This window comes from Salvelinus alpinus, chromosome 1 (genome assembly GCF_045679555.1).
Source record: "Salvelinus alpinus chromosome 1, SLU_Salpinus.1, whole genome shotgun sequence".
NCBI lineage: Eukaryota > Metazoa > Chordata > Actinopteri > Salmoniformes > Salmonidae > Salvelinus > Salvelinus alpinus.
In genome coordinates, this window is record NC_092086.1 from 7,453,500 (window position 1) to 7,474,912 (window position 21,413).

Here is a 21,413-nt window from a genome sequence, read left to right on the forward strand (position 1 = left end):
ATAAATAAATAATGAATAATAACACTAAGAGTTGGTTTGAACAGATCTGAATCAGGAAACTAAGAGTTGGTTTAAACAGATCTGAATCAGGAAACTAAGAGTTGGTTTGAACAGATCTGAATCAGGAAACTAAGAGTTGGTTTAAACAGATCTGAATCAGGAAACTAAGAGTTGGTTTAAACAGATCTGAATCAGGAAACTAAGAGTTGGTTTAAACAGATCTGAATCAGGAAACTAAGAGTTGGTTTAAACAGATCTGAATCAGGAAACTAAGAGTTGGTTTAAACAGATCTGAATCAGGAAACTAAGAGTTGGTTTAAACAGATCTGAATCAGGAAACTAAGAGTTGGTTTAAACAGATCTGAATCAGGAAACTAAGAGTTGGTTTAAACAGATCTGAATCAGGAAACTAAGAGTTGGTTTAAACAGATCTGAATCAGGAAACTAAGAGTTGGTTTAAACAGATCTGAATCAGGAAACTAAGAGTTGGTTTAAACAGATCTGAATCAGGAAACTAAGAGTTGGTTTAAACAGATCTGAATCAGGAAACTAAGAGTTGGTTTAAACAGATCTGAATCAGGAAACTAAGAGTTGGTTTAAACAGATCTGAATCTGTTTAAAGATAGAACTGCCAAAGGGGGTGGAGTTGCAATCTACTGTAGAGACAGCCTGCAGAGTTCTGTCCTACTATCCAGGTCTGTAACCAAACAATTCGAGCTTCTACTTTTAAAAATCCACCTTTCCAGAAACAAGTCTCTCACCGTCGCCGCTTGCTATAGACCACCCTCTGCCCCCAGCTGTGCCCTGGACACCATATGTGAACTGATTGCCCCCCATCTATCTTCACAGCTCGTGCTGCTAGGTGACCTAAACTGGGACATGGTTAACACCCCGGCCATCCTACAATCTAAGCTTGATGCCCTCAATCTCTCACAAATTGTCAATGAACCCACCAGGTACAACCCCAAATCCGTAAACACGGGCACCCTCAACGATATCATCCTAACCAACTTGCCCTCCAAATACACCTCTGCTGTTTTCAACCAAGATCTCAGCGATCACTGCCTCATTGCCTGCATCCGTAACGGGTCTGCGGTCAAACGACCACCCCTCATCACTATCAAACGCTCCCTAAAACACTTCAGCGAGCAGGCCTTCCTAATCGACCTGGCCCGGGTATCCTGGAAGGATATTGACCTCATCCCGTCAGTAGAGGATGCCTGGTCATTCTTTAAAAGTGCCTTCCTCACCATCTTAAATAAGCATGCCCCTTTCAAAAAATGTAGAACCAGGAACAGATATAGCCCTTGGTTCTCTCCAGACCTGACTGCCCTTGACCAGCACAAAAACATCCTGTGGCATTCTGCATTAGCATCGAATAGCCCCCGTGATATGCAACTTTTCAAGGAAGTCAGGAACAAATATACACAGGCAGTTAGGAAAGCTAAGGCTAGCTTTTTCAAGCAGAAATTTGCATCCTGTAGCACAAACTCAAAAAAGTTCTGGGACACTGTAAAGTCCATGGAGAATAAGAGCACCTCCTCCCAGCTGCCCACTGCACTGAGGCTAGGAAACACTGTCACCACGATAAATCCACTATAATTGAGAATTTCAACAATCATTTTTCTACGGCTGGCCATGCTTTCCACCTGGCTAACCCTACCCCGGTCAACAGCCCTGCACTCCCCACAGCAACTCGCCCAAGCCTCCCCTATTTCTCCTTCACCCAAATCCAGATAGCTGATGTTCTTAAAGAACTGCAAAACCTGGACCCCTACAAATCAGCCGGGCTAGACAATCTGGACCCTCTCTTTCTAAAATGATCTGCTGAAATTGTTGCAACCACAATTACTAGCCTGTTCAACCTCTCTTTCGTATCGTCTGAGATTCCCAAAGATTGGAAAGCTGCCGCAGTCATCCCCGTCTTCAAAGGGGGAGACACTCTAGACCCAAACTGCTACAGACCTATTACTATCCTGCCCTGCCTTTCTAAGGTCTTCGAAAGCCAAGTTAATAAACAGATTACCGACCGCTTTGAATCTCACCGTACCTTTTCCGCTATGCAATCTGGTTTCAGAGCTGGTCATGGGTGCACCTCAGCCACGCTCAAGGTCCTAAACGATATCATAACCGCCATCGATAAGAGACATTACTGTGCAGCCGTATTCATCGACCTGGCCAAGGCTTTCGACTCTGTCAATCACCACATTCTTATTGGCAGACTCAAACGCCTTGGTTTTTCAAATGATTGCCTCGCCTGGTTCACCAACTACTTCTCTGATAGAGTTCAGTGTGTCAAATCGGAGTGCCTGTTGTCTGGACCTCTTGCAGTCGCTATGAAAATCCCACAGAGCACCATTAAATCCACTATTAAAAAATGGAGAGAATATGGCACCACAACAAACCTGCCAAGAGAAGGCCGCCCACCAAAACTCACAGACCAGGCAAGGAGGGCATTAATCAGAGAGGCAACAAAGAGACCAAAGATAACCATGTGGGAGACTCCCCAAACAGATGGAAGAAGGTACTCTGGTCAGATGATACTAAAATTGAGCTTTATGGCCATCAAGGGAAACGCTATGTCTGGCGCAAACCCAACACCTCTCATCACCCCGAGAACACCATCCCCACAGTGAAGCATGGTGGTGGCAGCATCATGCTGTGGGGATGTTTTTCATCGGCAGGGACTGGGAAACTGGTCAGAATTTAAGGAATGATGGATGGCGCTAAATACAGGGAAATTATGGAGGGATACCTGTTTCAGTCTTCCAGAGATTTTGAGACTGCTAAAGCAACACTCGAGTGGTTTAAGGGGAAAAATTTTAATGTCTTGGAATGGTCAAGTCAAAGCATAGACCTCAATCCAATTGAGAATCTGTGGAATGACTTACAGATTGCTGTACACCAGCGGAACCCATCCAACTTGAAGGAGCTGGAGCAGTTTTGCCTTGAAAAATGGTCAAACATCCCAGTGGCTAAATGTGCCAAGCTTATAGAGACAAACCCCAAAAGACTTGCAGCTGTAATTGCTACAAAAGGTGGTTCTACAAAGTATTGACTTTGGGGGGTGAATAGTTATGCTCAAGTTCTCTGTTCTTATTATTTATCGGTTGTTTAACAAGAAAACATATTTAGCATCTTCAAAGTGGTAGGAATGTTGTGTACATCAACTGATACAAACCCCCAAAAACATATATTTTAATTACAGGTTGTAAGGCAATTTTTTGGGGGGAAAATGCCAAGGGGGATGAATACTTTTGCAAGCCACTGTACATACATAAAGTGCTTTCATTTCTAAAAGGTAAAACACATATGAATCCTCTCAAATAAAAGGTGACATTCTGTACTGTCACCTAATACGAAACATTCTACCTAAAATCCAAAATGCTGGAGCATAATACCAAATGTAAAACTGTAAGCTTCACTGTCCAAACACATATGGTGTGGACTATGTGTGTCTGGTAAACACATGTGGATCTGGTGAACAGTTATCACTTGTTGACCAACTACAGGAATACTGACCTCAGAGTCTCCAGTTTACAGTGGGGATTCCCCAGTCCAGCAGAGAGCAGCTTCACTCCTGAATCCTTCAGGTCATTGTTACTCAGGTCCAGCTCTCTCAGGTGTGAGGGGTTTGACTCCAGAGCTGAGACCAGAGAAGCACAGCCTTCCTCTGTGACTCCACAGCCTGACAGCCTGCAAAGAGATCATCATGACTTCACAAACACACTGTTGATTTAACGAGTATTGTAGAAGGACAATGGTAGATGCATTTGGTTTAATATAATAATACATATTATTCTCTAAACTGAATATTTCTTCCTGATGATTAGTTCTTAAATGTCATTTTATTTACTCACAGAACAGCTCTGGAGGCTTTGACCACTGGCAGCAGCCTCAGAAGACCTTCCTCTGATCTGGAGTATTTCTTCAGGTCAAACACATCCAGCTCCTTTTCTGAAGTCAGCAACACAAAGACCAGAGCTGACCACTGTGCAGGTGACAGTTTGGGTTTTGAGAGACTTCCTGAGCTCAGGTAGCTTTGGATCTCCTCCACTAGAGAATGGTCATTCAGTTCATTCAGACAGTGGAACAGATTGATGCTCCTCTCTGGAGAGAGATTCTCCCCGATCTTCTTCTTGATGTACTTGACTGTTTCTTCATGGCTCTGTGAGCTGCTTCTTGTCTTTGTCAGTAGACCTCGTAAGTGCTTCTGATTGGACTCCAGTGAGAGGCCCAGAAGGAAGCGGAGGAAAAGGTCCAGGTTTCCCGTCTCACTTTGTAAGGCTTTATCCACAGCACTCTTATAGAAAGTAATTGCAGACTTGTCGTTTGTTTGCAGTTTGTCCATTAGATTCTCATTGTTGTTGATGAATGAGAGGAACACATATACAGCAGCCAGAAACTCCTGAATGCTCAGATGAACAAAGCAGTACACCTTGTCCTGGTACAGCCCACATTCCTCTTTAAAGAGCTGTGTGCACAATCCTGAGTACACTGAGGCTTCATTGACATCAACGCCAGCCTCTTTCAGGTCTTCTTCATAGAAAATCAGATTGCCATTCACAAGCTGTTGAAAAGCCAGTTTTCCCAGTGACAGAATGCTCTCTTTATTCCAGTGTGGACCTGTCTCTTCTTTCCCAAGATACTTTTCATTCTTCTGTTTGGTATGAAACACCACAAGGTGTGTGTACATCTCAGTCAGAGTCTTGGGCATCTCTTCTCTCTTCTGTTTCAGCATGTGTTCAAGGACTGTTGCAGAAATCCAACAGAAGACTGGAATGTGGCACATGATGTGGAGGCTCCTTGATGTCTTTATGTGTGAGATGATTCTGCTGGCCAGGTCCTCATCACTGAATCTCTTCCTAAAGTACTCCTCCTTCTGTGGGTCATTGAACCCTCGTACCTCTGTCACCTGGTCAACACACTCTGAAGGGATCTTATTGGCTGCTGCAGGACGGGTAGTTATCCAGAGGAGAGCAGAGGGAAGCAGATTTCCCTTGATGAGATTTGTCAGCAGAACATCCACTGAGGTTGACTTCGTGACGTCCCAACAGATCTTGTTCTTCTGGAAGTCTAGGGGCAGTCGGCACTCATCCAGACCATCAAAGATGAACAGAACTTTGTACTTGTCGTAGTTGGAGATTCTTGATTGTTTGGTTTCCATTGAGAAGTGATTGAGAAGTTCAATGAAAGTGTGTTTGTCCTCTTTCATCAAATTCAGCTCCCGGAAAGGGAATGAAAATACAAATTGGACATCCTGATTTGCTTTTCCTTCAGCCCAGTCCAGAATGAACTTCTGCACAGAGACTGTTTTTCCAATGCCAGCGACTCCCTTTGTCAGCACAGTTCTGATACGTTTGTCTTGTCCAGTTAAGGGTGTGAAGATGTCGTTACATTTGACTGCAGTCTCTGGTCTTGCTTGTTTCCTGGTTGTTGTCTCAATCTGTCTCAGCTCATGTTCATTATTGACCTCTCCTGTTCCACCCTCTGTGATGTAGAGCTCTGTGTAGATCTTATTGAGAAGTGCTGGGTTTCCTTGTTTAGCGATCCCCTCAAATACACATTGAAACTTCTTCTTTAGATTAGATTTGAGTTCACGTTGGCAAATCACAGCAAGCTCATCTGAATGTAGAAATAACACAGAGGATATTAATATTACGTCTGTTTTAATGCCTACAGTATTGTAGGACTGTTATAAAGTTTTAAATTATAATAATTGATTCTCTTAACTGACTGTATAAATGTGTAAATGTTTTTGTTAAGTTCATGTTTTAAGTATCCCTATATTTCTGTTATTACGGGGCTATCACTCAGTCAAGAGTGCGCATGCGCAGGAAGTCTGGTGGTTGTTGGACCTAGCTTTGGAGTGTAATGGCTACCTTGTAGTGTGTTCATATAGTAGAGTAAACTTTGTTAAACTGGAACCTTGTCGTTGTGTCATTTCGAGTTAACATTGGTAGCAGAGGATGGCTTCTAACTACAACGTGCCATCTCGCTTCGACGAGAAGAGGTCGTACGAAAGTTGGAAAAATTAACTGGGAATCTGGACGGGAAAAAGCAAGCACTTGCGGTGGTATTATCGCTCGAGGGAAGAGCGAGAGATACAGCACTGGAAATATCCGTTGAGGATTTGAACAAGGATGACGGTATGGGAACTTTGATCACAGCACTGGATTCTGTATTTCTTAAAGAAGAGAAAGACCGTGCCTACGAGGCATATTCAAACTTTGACAGTGTTACGAGAGATATTTCGGTTGCAATGGCGGACTACATCATTGATTTCGAACAGAGGTACAATAGAATGAATAGGATGCGCAAGTACGACATGGTTCTCCCAGATGCAGTGTTAGCGTTCAAGTTACTAGGTACTGCTTGTCTAGATGGTAGGGAGAAACAGTTGGCTTTGACTGCTTGTACTGTGCTGACTTTTGCATCTATGAAGTCGGCACTAAAAATAATATTTGGTGGGAAGACGTCTGTCGCGCCAATAACAGATGGAATGCAAGTGAGTGACGCAGCATATTACACCGAGCAGCACAGAAAAGGCGCCAACAAGTCACGTTCTCAAGACAACCAGAAGAGGGCGCCATTTCCCGGCACAAATGGACACATATGGAAGGAGATCGAAATGTGCAATTTGTCAAAGCACTTACCATTGGGTTAAAGACTGTCCTCATAAAAATGAACAAGTTAAACTAACAGAGGAAAATGTAAACACAGAGATAGAGCAGTGTAACATTACACTGTTTTCAAATGAATCTGATACTGAGATTTTTATAGTTGAATCCTTAGGATCTGCTGTGATTGATACTGCATGTACACGGACAGTGTGTGGTGCAAAATGGCTTGATAGCTATGTCAGTGAACTAAATATGAAAGAAGTACAAAATATGATTGACACACCAAGCAAAAGAGCTTTCAAATTTGGAGATGGGAGAATTGTCCATTCTACCAAGAGAGTTAAGATACCAGCAAAAATTGGTCAGACTAAGTGTCACATTGAAACAGAGGTGGTCCCTACAGATATCCCCTTACTATTAAGCAAAGCTTCCCTCAAGAAGGCAGGGGCTGTACTAGACATAAAAATGACAAGGCAGTGATGTTTAAACAACCAGTGATTCTTGAACTTACTACCTCAGGCCACTATTGTGTAAACATTTTAGACAAAGACATCTCACAGAGTCCATGCAAAAATGAGATTCTGACAGACACAGAGCACATGAGCACTAAAGAAAAACACAAAGTATTGCAAAAGCTTTACAAACAGTTTGGACATGATACAGTTGACAGACTTCAGAAGTTACTCAGCAGTTCAGGGAATAATGATGATGAGAAGTACGAAACTGGAAACAAAGTGTACTACAAACGAGTTGACTGTCAAGAGTGGAAAGGACCGGGAGTAGTCATTGGTCAAGATGGTGTGGTGATATTTGTGAGGCACGAAGGCATGATTGTCAGGGTGCATCACTCAAGATTGCGGAAAGTAAATGATCAACAAGATAGAGGGGCTGTAGCTGAGAATCAGTCTCCCAATGAAAATGACAAAAAGGACACAGTAACAGACACAAACCAACCAGATGTCACATCCAATGATATGGACACTGAAACTGACACAGGAAATGGAGCAGAGACCTTTAACCACGCCACAGGTAATACTATTGAGGGTTCAAATGAGGAAAACATTCAACAACAGCCATATGTGTTAAGAGAACATGGTTGTTCCAATCTGAAAACTGGACAAACTGTTAAATACATGGACAGAGAAAGTGGTATTCCATATACAGCAACCGTCATTGGACGAGCAGGAAAAGCCAAAGGAAAACACCAGAACTGGTCCAACTTGCAGTACTCTGAACCAGCTACACTTCCTGGTACAACAGGGTCAGCTGACCTGTCACTTGTAGATAATATCAGAATTGAATCAATGGAAAATCGAGAAAAACAGAATGACATTCAAAATGATGATGTACTTGAAACAAAGGATGTGTCATTTGACTCTAAACTAGATGAGCTCAGTAATTGGAGGAAAAATGGAGTGTTTGAGGAAGTCAAAGACATTGGCCAAAAGTGCGTCTCAACACGGTGGGTGTGTACCCTTAAAGAATCCTTAACTGGAATAGTGCCCAAAGCACGTCTAGTGGCTAGAGGTTTAGAGGAGCTGGCTACTAAACAACTCCCAAAAGACTCACCGACATGCGCCTCAGAGTCACTCAGATTGCTGCTGACAATGATCTGCCAGAAACAATGGAAACTTAATTCCATAGACATCAAATCGTTTTCATAATGCATTACAGACTGGTGTGACTGATTATATTATTATTGGTATTATTGATGGTATTATTAATGTTGTCTCTCTCTCTAAATTAATCACCACAACACATCCCTGCTGCTACTTGATGAGGTCACTGGGTGTTGTGTTAAGGCTAGAGGTCGACCGATTAATCGGAATGGCCGATTAATTAGGGCCGATTTCAAGTTTTCATAACAATCGGAAATCGGTATTTTTGGACACCGATTTTGCAGATGTTTTTCTATTTTTAATTTTTACACCTTTATTTAACAAGTCAGTTAAGAACACATTCTTATTTTCAATGACGGCCTAGGAACGGTGGGTTAACTGCCTCGTTCAGGGGCAGAATGACAGATTTTCACCTTGTCAGCTCGGGGGATCCAATATTGCTACCTTCAGGTTAACTAGTCCAACGCAATAACGACCTGCCTCTCTCTCCACAAGGACTCCTGTTACGGAATGCAGTAAGCCAAGGTAAGTTGCTAGCTAGCATTAAACTTATCTTATAAAAAACAATCAATCAATCATAATCACTAGTTAACTACACATGGTTGATGATATTACTAGATATTATCTAGCGTGTCCTGCTAGATAATATATATAATCTGACTGAGCATACAAGTATCTAAGTATCTGACTGAGCGGTGGTAGGCAGAAGCAGGCGCGTAAACATTCATTCAAACAGCACATTCGTGCGTTTTGCCAGCAGCTCTTCGTTGTGTGTCAAGCATTGCGCTGTTTATGACTTCAAGACTATCAACTCCCAAGATGAGGCTGGTGTAACCGATGTGAAATGGCTAGCTAGTTAGCGCGAGCTAATAGCGTTTCAAACGTCACTCGTTCTGAGACTTGGAGTAGTTGTTCCCCTTGCTCTGCATGGGTAACGCTGCTTCGAGGGTGGTTGTTGTCGTTGTGTTCCTGGTTCGAGCCCAGGGAGGAGCGAGGAGAGGCACGGAAGCTATACTGTTACACTGGCAATACTAAAGTGCCTATAAGAACATCCAATAGTCAAAGGTTAATGAAATACAAATGGTATAGAGGGAAATAGTCCTATAATTCCTATAATAACTACAACTTAAAACTTCTTACCTGGGAATATTGAAGACTCATGTTAAAAGGAACCACCAGCTTTCATATGTTCTCATGTTCTGAGCAAGGAACTTAAACGTTAGCTTTCTTACATGGCACATATTGCACTTTTACTTTCTTCTCCAACACTTTGTTTTTGCATTATTTAAACCAAATTGAACATGTTTCATTATTTATTTGAGGCTAAATTGATTTTATTGATGTATTATAATAAGTTAAAATAAGTGTTCATTCAGTATTGTTGTAATTGTCATTATTACAAATACATTTTTTTTCTTTTTTATTATTATTGGCCGATTAATCGGTATCGGCTTTTTTGGTCGTCCAATAATCGGTATCGGTATCTGCGTTGAAAAATCATAATCGGTCGACCTCTAGTTAAGGCTGCTACAATATCATTGAGTTACACAGCTACTTTAGCTGTACTTTAGCTACAGCTTTTAAATGTTATAAAACATCATTCAACATGAGGCAGACAGGTCTTACATTTCTCCAGTGTGTCAGCAAGCTCCTTCTGGTTCATTTCCCTCAGGACGTGCAGTGTGATCTTCAGAGCCCCCTCTCTGGCACTGCTCTCCTGCTTCTCATCTTCAGCATCCACCACTTCCTTATCCTGCTTCTGACTCTCAAAGCCTTCTGGGAGTTCTGGACTAAGAATCCTCTTGAACATCTTCAGCTCGTTCTTCACAAATGTCATAATTTTCTCTTCAAGCAACTGAAATAAATCAAGTAAATGAGTTAAGAAAGAGACAAAATGCTTTCTCATTAACACATTAATTAATGATTGACAGATCAACTTTACTTGAGGTAAACAAAAACAAATGTACATAACAGGATCACATACACTGAATATGGAGGCCAGGTCTGTTTGATGACTCTGGGAAGACTGACCACTGAGAATCTCTGACTCTGATCTCTCCTGTTGGTTTCTGTGGACAAAACATGAGATTACATCTCCTCACCCAGGGAGTGCACACACACACACACACACACACACACACACACACACACACACACACACACACACACACACACACACACACACACACACACACACACACACACACACACACAGGGAGGGAATGTTGTGTTTGTTTAATATTGTTTTAGGACTATGAAAATGGACAAAATGATTAGCCTATGGATTATGAAAACAACAAAAGAAATGGGAAAATGGGAGAGGAGAAATGACTAGAGACAGTGTTGTTTAACTCACTGACCATGACCCATGAGTTCTTCTTACCTTTGTTCAGTAGAAAAGTCTCCCTCTCTAAAGTATATAGGTAGTTTCATAGACAGGTCACTCTTCATGGACACACAGCTGGGAACAGGGGAGGCTGGTCTCTCCTGCTTGATTGGACTTCAACACAACAGAGACAAACATTACATCTCTCATCTACTCTGAGCTCAGATGGGGAAACATAAGAAGAGTTTCATTCCAAAAAGCTATATATCCATTTTCAGAAATGTTCGTAAATTAGCTTTTATTGTTTAAAGAAGTTGTGTTTTTATTTTTTGCTAAATGAGGAGATGGCACGTAGGTACCTGCTTCTATAAACCAATGAGGAGATGGCACGTGGGTACCTGCTTCTATAAACCAATGAGGAGATGGCACGTGGGTACCTGCTTCTATAAACCAATGAGGAGATGGCACGTGGGTACCTGCTGCTATAAACCAATGAGGAGATGGCACGTGGGTACCTGCTTCTATAAACCAATGAGGAGATGGCACGTGGGTACCTGCTGCTATAAACCAATGAGGAGATGGCACGTGGGTACCTGCTTCTATAAACCAATGAGGAGATGGCACGTGGGTACCTGCTCCTATAAACCAATGAGGAGATGGCACGTGGGTACCTGCTTCTATAAACCAATGAGGAGATGGCACGTGGGTACCTGCTTCTATAAACCAATGAGGAGATGGCACGTGGGTACCTGCTTCTATAAACCAATGAGGAGATGGCACGTGGGTACCTGCTCCTATAAACCAATGAGGAGATGGCACGTGGGTACCTGCTCCTATAAACCAATGAGGAGATGGCACGTGGGTACCTGCTCCTATAAACCAATGAGGAGATGGCATGTGGGTACCTGCTTCTATAAACCAATGAGGAGATGGCATGTGGGTACCTGCTTCTATAAACCAATGAGGAGATGGCACGTGGGTACCTGCTCCTATAAACCAATGAGGAGATGGCATGTGGGTACCTGCTTCTATAAACCAATGAGGAGATGGCACGTGGGTACCTGCTTCTATAAACCAATGAGGAGATGGCACGTGGGTACCTGCTTCTATAAACCAATGAGGAGATGGCACGTGGGTACCTGCTTCTATAAACCAATGAGGAGATGGCACGTGGGTACCTGCTGCTATAAACCAATGAGGAGATGGCACGTGGGTACCTGCTTCTATAAACCAATGAGGAGATGGCACGTGGTTACCTGCTTCTATAAACCAATGAGGAGATGGCACGTGGGTACCTGCTTCTATAAACCAATGAGGAGATGCAGCGCGAACTGCGTCACAAATAGAACTGACTTCTAGACGCTCGTTGGCGCGCGCGAGCAGTGTGTCATTTTTAATAACGAAATTAATTTAGCGACGCGAGCGTTGTAGTCAGCCCCGCTAAAAGGCTGGTGTCGTTACTCTGCCTTCTCCGGGGGCATGTTGAGGTAAATTTACTAACCGGGAGGGTTGAATTATGTAATTTATTGGAGGGCTGGAAGACGCACTCTTGTCTTTTCTATTCCGAGGTTGTTTACTCGCAATATCAGATATTAAGATGTGTTTTATAATGAATGTTTACTGAGGTTGAGGCTCTGACTAGTGATTATTTACCCGGTGTTCAATACCTGCTATTGAGGCGCCCTGAAAATAATATTCAAAAGATTGGTCCTTGGACCCAGAGGGGTTAAACACTAAAGTTACCGTCCATCTAGTGAAGAGAGGAGAACCGGACAGAGGTAGCCAGCATCCGTCAACGAGAGAATGATGTATTGTTAGCTAAGTTAACTAGGATGCTGCTGGTATAGTAGCTAGCTAGATTACCTAACTGTACCGACAAGCTTGGCTAGCTAGCTGGTCGTTCTGTACCTCGTCTCGATGAAAATGACGAATCCGGTGAACCACAAAATGAAACAAGGATAGAGAGTGAAAAGGATCTGGCTACACTCATACTGTCCCTAACCGTAAAGAAAAAAGCAAATCTAACACTGAACGTCGGTGTCTCAACACTGTAGTGAACTCCGTCGTTATTCCCCAAGATCACCTCAGCCAACTCTGCGCGTAACCGGACAATATGCTTGGCGCCACACCGAACGGGGACGCGGACAGTCTGTACGGGGACGCGGACAGTTCCAGAACGCGGACATGAGCAGTGCAACACAATCAACTAAACCCAGTCTTTACAACGGGTTACATAAGTAATATTCATTTTTTATTACTATGTTAAACAAACATTCAAAGTTTTTTTATAACAATGTTTTGAGATCTTGGCCCATATCGTCAAAGTGTCTCAGAGTAGAAAATTGGTCGTATAAGTGCTGAGAATAAAGACATTTTACACTTATGGGTATAAATTAAAGCTATGCATGAAGTCTCTAGTCCCACCTAGTCGGCAGATATTTAGGACACCTCGTGAGCTGTCCTAAGTAGTTAAGAGTTAACAGCAGGTGTCTTGATAATACTATAGAATAATGCAGTGAGTCAGTGGTTCCTGCGCCACATGTAATTGCTTTGTAGTAGTTAAAAATAATGTTTTATATTTCTATATGATCAATCTATAAATAATATAGACCTACATGCAACAGTGTGTGTTGTGCTTTTGGCAATGATTTATGTATAATAATTATGTATAATATATATATATTGTATTATGTATATACCATGTATGTCTGGATAGCATTTTGTCTTCATTTTGGCAGATTAACTCATGCTTATTTCTGAAGATTAATTCAGGTTTTCGCCCAGCGGCTAAGGAGTTGGAGCTGTGGCTGTGGCTGAAAGGTGGCTGGTTTGAATCCCGGTCAGGGCGCTGGACAAAACAGGTGGGATTGTTCTGACCACTGGAGGGCTGCTGGGTTCACATCCTCAAAACATTCACCTTTCGTTGATCAGAACTCTAGAGGTTCTTCTTCACTGAACCCCAAAATATATATAACTTTTAGTGATTCCATATATTAAGGAGGTGATAGAAGCCTTTTTGGTTCTATAAGGAACATTCTTTTCTAAGAGTGTATAATAAACACGTTTTTCTTTTGATTATTTAATTATCTACATCATGTTATTTCAAGTTGTCCCTTTGGAGCGCAACATCACATTGTTAAAAAATAATCCTAAATTGGGCGTGGCTATAAATTGGGCAATTGAAGGCATCTAGGGCGTAATATGTGTTAGATGAAAATGAACATTGTATGCAACGTTGTAGGCAACATTATTGGCAAGGGACTTGATGTCTACTATGCCAAAGATATTTATAGTTGTTAAACGGGTGTGAAGAGTGTGTTGATATAACGGTAATATTGTCAAAATTCTGCTTGTAACAACCATCAGAATTGGTTAATAAAATATGCATTCCATTATATTAGTCAATAATTAAGAGTAGGCAAAGTGGTCGTGTCGTGTGAAAATTCTATCAAATGTCTTAAATTGTAACGAGTACAGTCAGGGTGCCGTGGAACCCCTGCAGTACCTCCACAGACCCCGGATTGAGAACCCCTGCAGTACCTCCACAGACCCCGGATTGAGAACCCCTGCAGTACCTCCACAGACCCCGGATTGAGAACCCCTGCAGTACCTCCACAGACCCCGGATTGAGAACCCCTGCAGTACCTCCACAGACCCCGGATTGAGAACCCCTGATTTAGCAGATGCTCTTATCCAGAGTGATTTACAGTTTGTGCATTCATCTTAAGATAGCTGTTTATTTTGGAAATTAACATAATAAATTCTTCATAAAATTGTCATCTTACCTCTTAGCTTTGGTGTCATGTCCCCCAGACAGATGCATTTTAGAGGCAGGGCCCCCCTCCTCTCTCTCCCCAGAGAGACTCATTTTAGAGCACTGACCCCTAAACAGAGATCCAGCATGTTGGTTGTGGTTAACACATTGACAACTAATTCTTGAATGGTTCTCATTTATTCATTATCTCTTAGAATTAAAACATTTACTAACAGACATAGAAACAGTCAGGTGATTTAATGCATCACATGAACATGTAGTTGTGACATTTAATCTCCATGGTAACTGTCAATGATAATAATACGTCACTGTTTGTTAAGGTAGTTATAGACAGTACAGCAACAATAATAATAATAATAATAAGTCACTGTTTGTTAAGGTAGTTATAGACAGTACAGCAACAATAATAATAATAATAAGTCACTGTTTGTTAAGGTAGTTATAGACTGTACAGCAACACAAGGCCATGTCTCACAATTATTTGTATTCACTAACAGGATATTAGAAAAGTAGGCTATTTATTGTCTTTCAATCTGTTGTTTTCTAAACGTGTCTGAGAATGTAGACAGAAGGGCTGAAATGGACATGATTGATCTGAGGGGGAAATCTTTGATCCATTCAGAAAGGTTTTTTGCATCAAGTAAGAGATGTTATATTATGTAAAGTAGGCTAGGTTATAATGTATAGTAGTGGGTTGTTAGTGATATGTAGATGTTATATTATGTAAAGTAGACTAGGTTATAATGTATAGTAGCGGGTTGTTAGTGATATGTAGATGTTATATTATGTAAAGTAGACTAGGTTATAATGTATAGTAGCGGGTTGTTAGTGATATGTAGATGTTATATTATGTAAAGTAGACTAGGTTATAATGTATAGTAGTGGGCTGTTAGTGATATGTAGATGTTATATTATGTAAAGTAGACCAGGTTATAATGTATAATAGCAGTTTGTTAGTGATATGCAGATCTTGGTCTATACCTCGGCTATAGCCTACATACATGTTATCCAGTAGCAAGACAGAGAATGTACACTATATATACAAAAGTATGTGGACACCCCTTCAAATTAGTGGATTCGGCTATTTCAGCCACACCCGTTGCTGTCAGGTGTATAAAGTCGAACACACAGCCATGCAATCTCCATAGACAAACATTGGCAGTAGAATGACCCGTACGGAAGAGCTCAGTGACTTTCAACGTGGCACCGTCATAGGATGCCACCTTTCCAACAAGTCAGTTCGTCAAATTCCTGCCCTGCTAGAGCTGCCCCGGTCAAATGTGAATGCTGTTATTGTGAAGTGGAAACATCTAGGAGCAACAACGGCTCAACCGTGAAGTGGTAGGCCACACAAGCTCACAGAACGGGCCCGCCGAGTGCGGAAGAAAATAAAAATGGTCTGTCCTCGGTTGTAACACTCACTACCGAGTTCCAAACTGCTACGTCAGCAAAATAACTGTTTGTCGGGAGCTTTATGGAATAGGTTTCCATGGCCGAGCAGCCGCACACAAGATCACCATGTGCAATGCCAAGCATCGGCTTGAGTGGTGTAAAGCTCACCGCCATTGGACTGTGAAGCAGTGGAAATGTGTTCTTTGGCGTTATGAATCACGCTTCACCATCTGGCAGTCCGACGGACGAATCTGGGTTTGGCGGATGCCAGGAAAATGCTACCTGCCCGAATGCATAGTGCCAACTGTAAAGTTTGGTGGAGGAGGAATAATGGTCTGAGGCTGTTTTTGCTGGTTCAGGCCCCTTAGTTCTAGTGAAGAGAAATCTTAACGCTACAGTATAAAATTACATTCTAGACGATTCTGTGGAACGCCGACTGCGAGCCAGGCCTAATCACCCAACATCAGTGCCCGACCTCCCTAATGCTCTTGTGGCTGAATGGAAGCAAGTCCCCGCAGCAATGTTCCAACATCTAGTGGAAAGCCTTCCCAGAGTACTTTTCATATTTTAACAACTTTTACTTAACTGCATTCATAAAGAAAATTATGTACTTTTTACTCCATACATCTTCCCTGACACCCAAAAGTACTATTTACATTTTGAATGCTTAGCATGACAGAAAATGGTTTAATTCACACACTTATCAAGAGAACATCCCTGGTCATCCCTACTGCATCTTATCTGGCAGACTCACTAAACACAAATGCTTGGTTTTTAAATGATGTCTGAGTGTTGGAGTGTGACCCTGGCTATCTGTAAATTAAAATAACAAGAAAATGATGCCGTCTGGTTTGCTTAATATAAGGAATTTTAAATTATTACTACTTTACTTTTACTTTTGATACCTAAATATATTTAAAACCAAATACTTTTAGACTTTTTCTGAAGTATTATTTTACTGGGTGACTTTCACTTTTACTTGAGTCATGTTCTATGAAGGAATCTTTCCTTTTACTCCAGTTTGAGAACTGAGTTCTGTTTCCACCACTGTTCTAACGTTCCATATGAGTCACAGTTTCAACAGACATTCTGGAACTGCGTCGGATACAAAGTTACTTTACATTTCATATCAGGAAATAAACTAACGGTCACTGGGGGAATTCGTTGTGCATTGACCGGCTCCCCGGGTGAGCAGAGTTTACGCATTTTAGACCAATCCATTGGTCCTTAAAATAAATGTCCACTCCCCTGTAGCACCGGGCCATGCAAAACGAACTTCCCACTCTCGCAGCGCACTGAGACACAGAGTTCTAAACCCAGACGCGTTTCTTCAAGACAACTCTTACATTATTTTTGATAAACATATAATTTACTCCAAACCAAGTTTAGCTGTGTTTTTTCCTCCAAAATGTGAGTTACTGTAGGACTTTAATAATTGTAAGCAGTCCTAAAAACCAAAACGTTTTAATTTGAGAATGTTCATTTGTATGCCTCAAATATTAAACTGTCTTAAAATATGTGATGATTAGTTGAATCAGGTGTGTAAGTGCTGGTAAGAACAAAAGGATTGAGAAACCCTGAGATAAACATAAAACCATATAATTGAAAAGCTCCTCCACCATCTTTACCAGACGTTTTACTGGTAACATGTCGGCCTACTGATTAGTTTACACTTTGAAAACTGCTGTCTGTCAGCAACTCAGCTCAAGTACCAGTTCTACTAACTAGTAATATCTAGTAATATCTCATTACAGATATTCATTCTCTTACTCTGTCCATTAGAATATATACTTTTTCAGAAATACTTACTTTATTTGTCAGTTCTCTCCATGTAGTGTTTTCTGCTCTGTCGTCTCAAAATGGATCCTGTAAAAAAGAACAAATTTACTTTCTGTTTCAGCTCAGCTGCCTCCCCACCCTGATGATAAAGTGTTTTATTGGTATCTTCCACTAGATGGCAGTAAACACCTGCTGTAACTAGACTTTACAACGATGTGTTCTGTTTCATACAGGTGGTGTCCCAGAGGAGGAGTGATGATCTAGGATCAGGTCCCTCCTCTCCATGTAATCTGATTCATTATGATCTAGGATCAGGTCCCTCCTCTCCATGTAATCTGATTCATTATGATCTAGGATCAGGTCCCCCTCTCCATGTAATCTGATTCATTATGATCTAGGATCAGGTCCCCCTCTCCATGTAATCTGATTCATTATGATCTAGGATCAGGTCCCCCTCTCCATGTAATCTGATTCATTATGATCTAGGATCAGGTCCCCCTCTCCATGTAATCTGATTCATTATGATCTAGGATCAGGTCCCCCTCTCCATGTAATCTGATTCATTATGATCTAGGATCAGGTCCCCCCTCTCCATGTAATCTGATTCATTATGATCTAGGATCAGGTCCCCCTCTCCATGTAATCTGATTCATTATGATCTAGGATCAGGTCCTCCTCTCCATGTAATCTGATTCATTATGATCTAGGATCAGGTCCCTCCTCTCCATGTAATCTGATTCATTATGATCTAGGATCAGGTCCCTCTCTCCATGTAATCTGATTCATTATGATCTAGGATCAGGTCCCCCTCTCTGATTCTGATTCATAATTTTTTTAAATTTTATTTAACCTTTATTTAACCAGGTAGGCAAGTTGAGAACAAGTTCTCATTTACAATTGCGACCTGGCCAAGATAAAGCAAAGCAGTTCGACACATACAACAACACAGAGTTACACGTGGAGTAAAACAAACATACAGTCAATAATACAGTAGAAAAATAAGTCTATATACAATGTGAGCAAGTGCGGTGAGATAAGGGAGGTGAAGGCAACAAAAAAAAAAGGCCATGGATGCGAAGTAAATACAATATAGCAAGTAAAACACTGGAATGGTTGAATTGCAGTGGAAGAATGTGCAAAGTAGAGATAGAACTAATGGGGTGCAAAGGAGCAAAATACATAAATACATAAATACAGTAGGGAAAGAGGTAGTTGTTTGGGCTAAATTATTATAGATGGGCTATGTACAGGTGCAGTAATCTGTGAGCTGCTCTGACAGCTGGTGCTTAAAGCGAGTGAGGGAGATAAGTGTTTCCAGTTTCAGGGATTTTTGTAGTTCGTTCCAGTCATTGGCAGCAGAGCACTGGAAGGAGAGGCGGCCAAAGGAAGAATTGGTTTTGGGGGAGACCAGAGAGATATACCTGCTGGAGCGTGTGCTACAGGTGGGTGCTGCTATGGTCACCAGCGAGCTGAAATAAGGGGGGACTTTACCTAGCAGGGTCTTGTAGATGACCTGGAGCCAGATGGTTTGGCGACGAGTATGAAGCGAGGGCCAGCCAACGAGAGCATACAGGTCGCAGTGGTGGGTAGTATATGGGGCTTTGGTGACAAAACGGATGGCACTGTGATAGACTGCATCCAATTTATTGAGTAGGGTATTGGAGGCTAATTTGTAAATGACATCACCGAAGTCGAGGATCGGTAGGATGGTCAATCTTACAAGGGTATGTTTGGCAGCATGAGTGAAGGATGCTTTGTTGCGGAATAGGAAGCCAATTCTAGATTTAACTTTGGATTGGAGATGTTTGATGTGAGTCTGGAAGGAGAGTTTACAGTCTAACCAGACACCTAGGTATTTGTAGTTGTCCACATATTCTAAATCAGAGCCGTCCAGAGTAGTGATGTTGGACAGGCGGGCAGGTGCAGGCAGCGATCGGTTGAAGAGCAGGCATTTAGCTTTACTTGTATTTAAGAGCAATTGGAGGCCACGGAGGGAGAGTTGTATGGCATTGAAGCTCGCCTGGAGGGTTGTTAACACAGTGTCCAAAGAAGGGCCAGAAGTATACAGAATGGTGTCGTCTGTGTAGAGGTGGATCAGAGACTCACCAGCAGCAAGAGCGACATCATTGATGTATACAGAGAAGAGAGTTGGTCCAAGAATTGAACCCTGTGGCACCCCCATAGAGACTGCCAGAGGCCCGGACAACAGACCCTCCGATTTGACACACTGAACTCTATCAGAGAAGTATTTGGTAAACCAGGCGAGGCAATCATTTGAGAAACCAAGGCTGTCGAGTCTGCCAATGAGGATGTGGTGATTGACAGAGTCGAAAGCCTTGGCCAGGTCAATGAATACGGCTGCACAGTATTGTTTCTTATCGATGGAGGTTAAGATATGCGGAGAAGGTATGGTGGGATTCGAAATGGTCGGTAATCTGTTTGTTGACTTGGCTTTCGAAGACCTTAGAAAGGCAGGGTAGGATAGATATAGGTCTGTAGCAGTTTGGGTCAAGAGTGTCCCCCCCTTTGAAGAGGGGGATGACCGCAGCTGCTTTCCAATCTTTGGGAATCTCAGACGACACGAAAGAGAGGTTGAACAGGCTAGTAATAGGGGTGGCAACAATTTCAGCAGATAATTTTAGAAAGAAAGGGTCCAGATTATCTAGCCCGGCTGATTTGTAGGGGTCCAGATTTTGCAGCTCTTTCAGAACATCAGCTGACTGGATTTGGGAGAAGGAGAAATGGGGAAGGCTTGGGCCTGTGGGGGGTGCAGTGCTGTTGACCGGGGTAGGGGTAGCCAGGTGGAAAGCATGGCCAGCCGTAGAAAAATGCTTATTGAATTTCTCAATTATAGTGGATTTGTCGGTGGTGACAGTGTTTCCTATCTTCAGTGCAGTTGGAAGCTGGGAGGAGTTGTTCTTATTCTCCATGGACTTTACAGTGTCCCAGAACTTTTTTCAGTTTGTGTTGTAGGAAGCAAATTTCTGCTAGAAAAAGCTAGCCTTGGCTTTTCTAACTGCCTGTGTATATTGGTTTCTAGCTTCCCTGAAAAGTTGCATATCACGGGGGCTGTTCGATGCTAATACAGAACGCCATACGATGTTTTTGTGTTGGTTAAGGGCAGTCAGGTCTGGAGAGAACCAAGGGCTATATCTGTTCCTGGTTCTAAATTTCTTGAATGGGGCATGCTTATTTAAGATGGTGAGGAAGCCATTTTTTTTTTAAATAACCAGGCATCCTCTACTGACGGGATGAGATCAATATCCTTCCAGGATACCCCGACCAGGTCGATTAGGAAGGCCTGCTCGCTGAAGTGTTTTAGGGAGCGTTTGATAGTGATGAGGGGTGGTCGTTTGACCGCAGACCCGTTACGGATGCAGAAAATGAGGCAGTGATCGCTGAGATCTTGGTTGAAAACAGCAGAGGTGTATTTGGAGGGCAAGTTGGTTAGGATGATATCTAAGAGGGTGCCCGTGTTTACGGCTTTGGGGTGGTACCTGGTAGGTTCATTGATAATTTGTGTGAGATTGAGGGCATCAAGCTTAGATTGTAGGATGGCCGGGGTGTTAAGCATGTTCCAGTTTAGGTCGCCTAGCAGCACGAGCTCTGAAGATAGATGGGGGGCAATCAGTTCACATATAGTGTCCAGAGCACAGCTGGGGGCAGAGGGTGGTCTATAGCAGGCGGCAACGTTGAGAGACTTGTTTTTAGAGAGGTGGATTTTTAAAAGTAGAAGTTCAAATTGTTTGGGTACAGACCTGGATAGTAGGACAGAACTCTGCAGGCAATCTCTACAGTAGATTGCAACACCGCCCCCTTTGGCCGTTCTATCTTGTCTGAAAATGTTGTAGTTAGGGCTGAAAATGTCCGAATTTTTGGTGGTCTACATGAATATAAAG

At 42.3% G+C, this 21,413-nt stretch overlaps 1 protein-coding gene across 1 annotated transcript in view; it reads right to left on the reverse strand.

Moving 5' to 3' along the window:
* Positions 1–21,413, reverse strand: part of LOC139568283 (NLR family CARD domain-containing protein 3-like) — a 164,683-nt gene that overhangs the window by 6,764 nt on the left and 136,506 nt on the right. The window contains exons 2-7 of the mRNA XM_071390064.1: positions 14,354–14,452; positions 10,626–10,742; positions 10,227–10,311; positions 9,869–10,097; positions 3,861–5,625; positions 3,523–3,696 (exon numbers count right to left, since the gene is read on the reverse strand). Coding sequence (XP_071246165.1) covers positions 3,523–3,696; positions 3,861–5,625; positions 9,869–10,097; positions 10,227–10,311; positions 10,626–10,742; positions 14,354–14,436 — 2,453 coding nt within the window. The 5' untranslated portion in view covers positions 14,437–14,452. The remainder of the gene's footprint in view (positions 1–3,522; positions 3,697–3,860; positions 5,626–9,868; positions 10,098–10,226; positions 10,312–10,625; positions 10,743–14,353; positions 14,453–21,413) is intronic.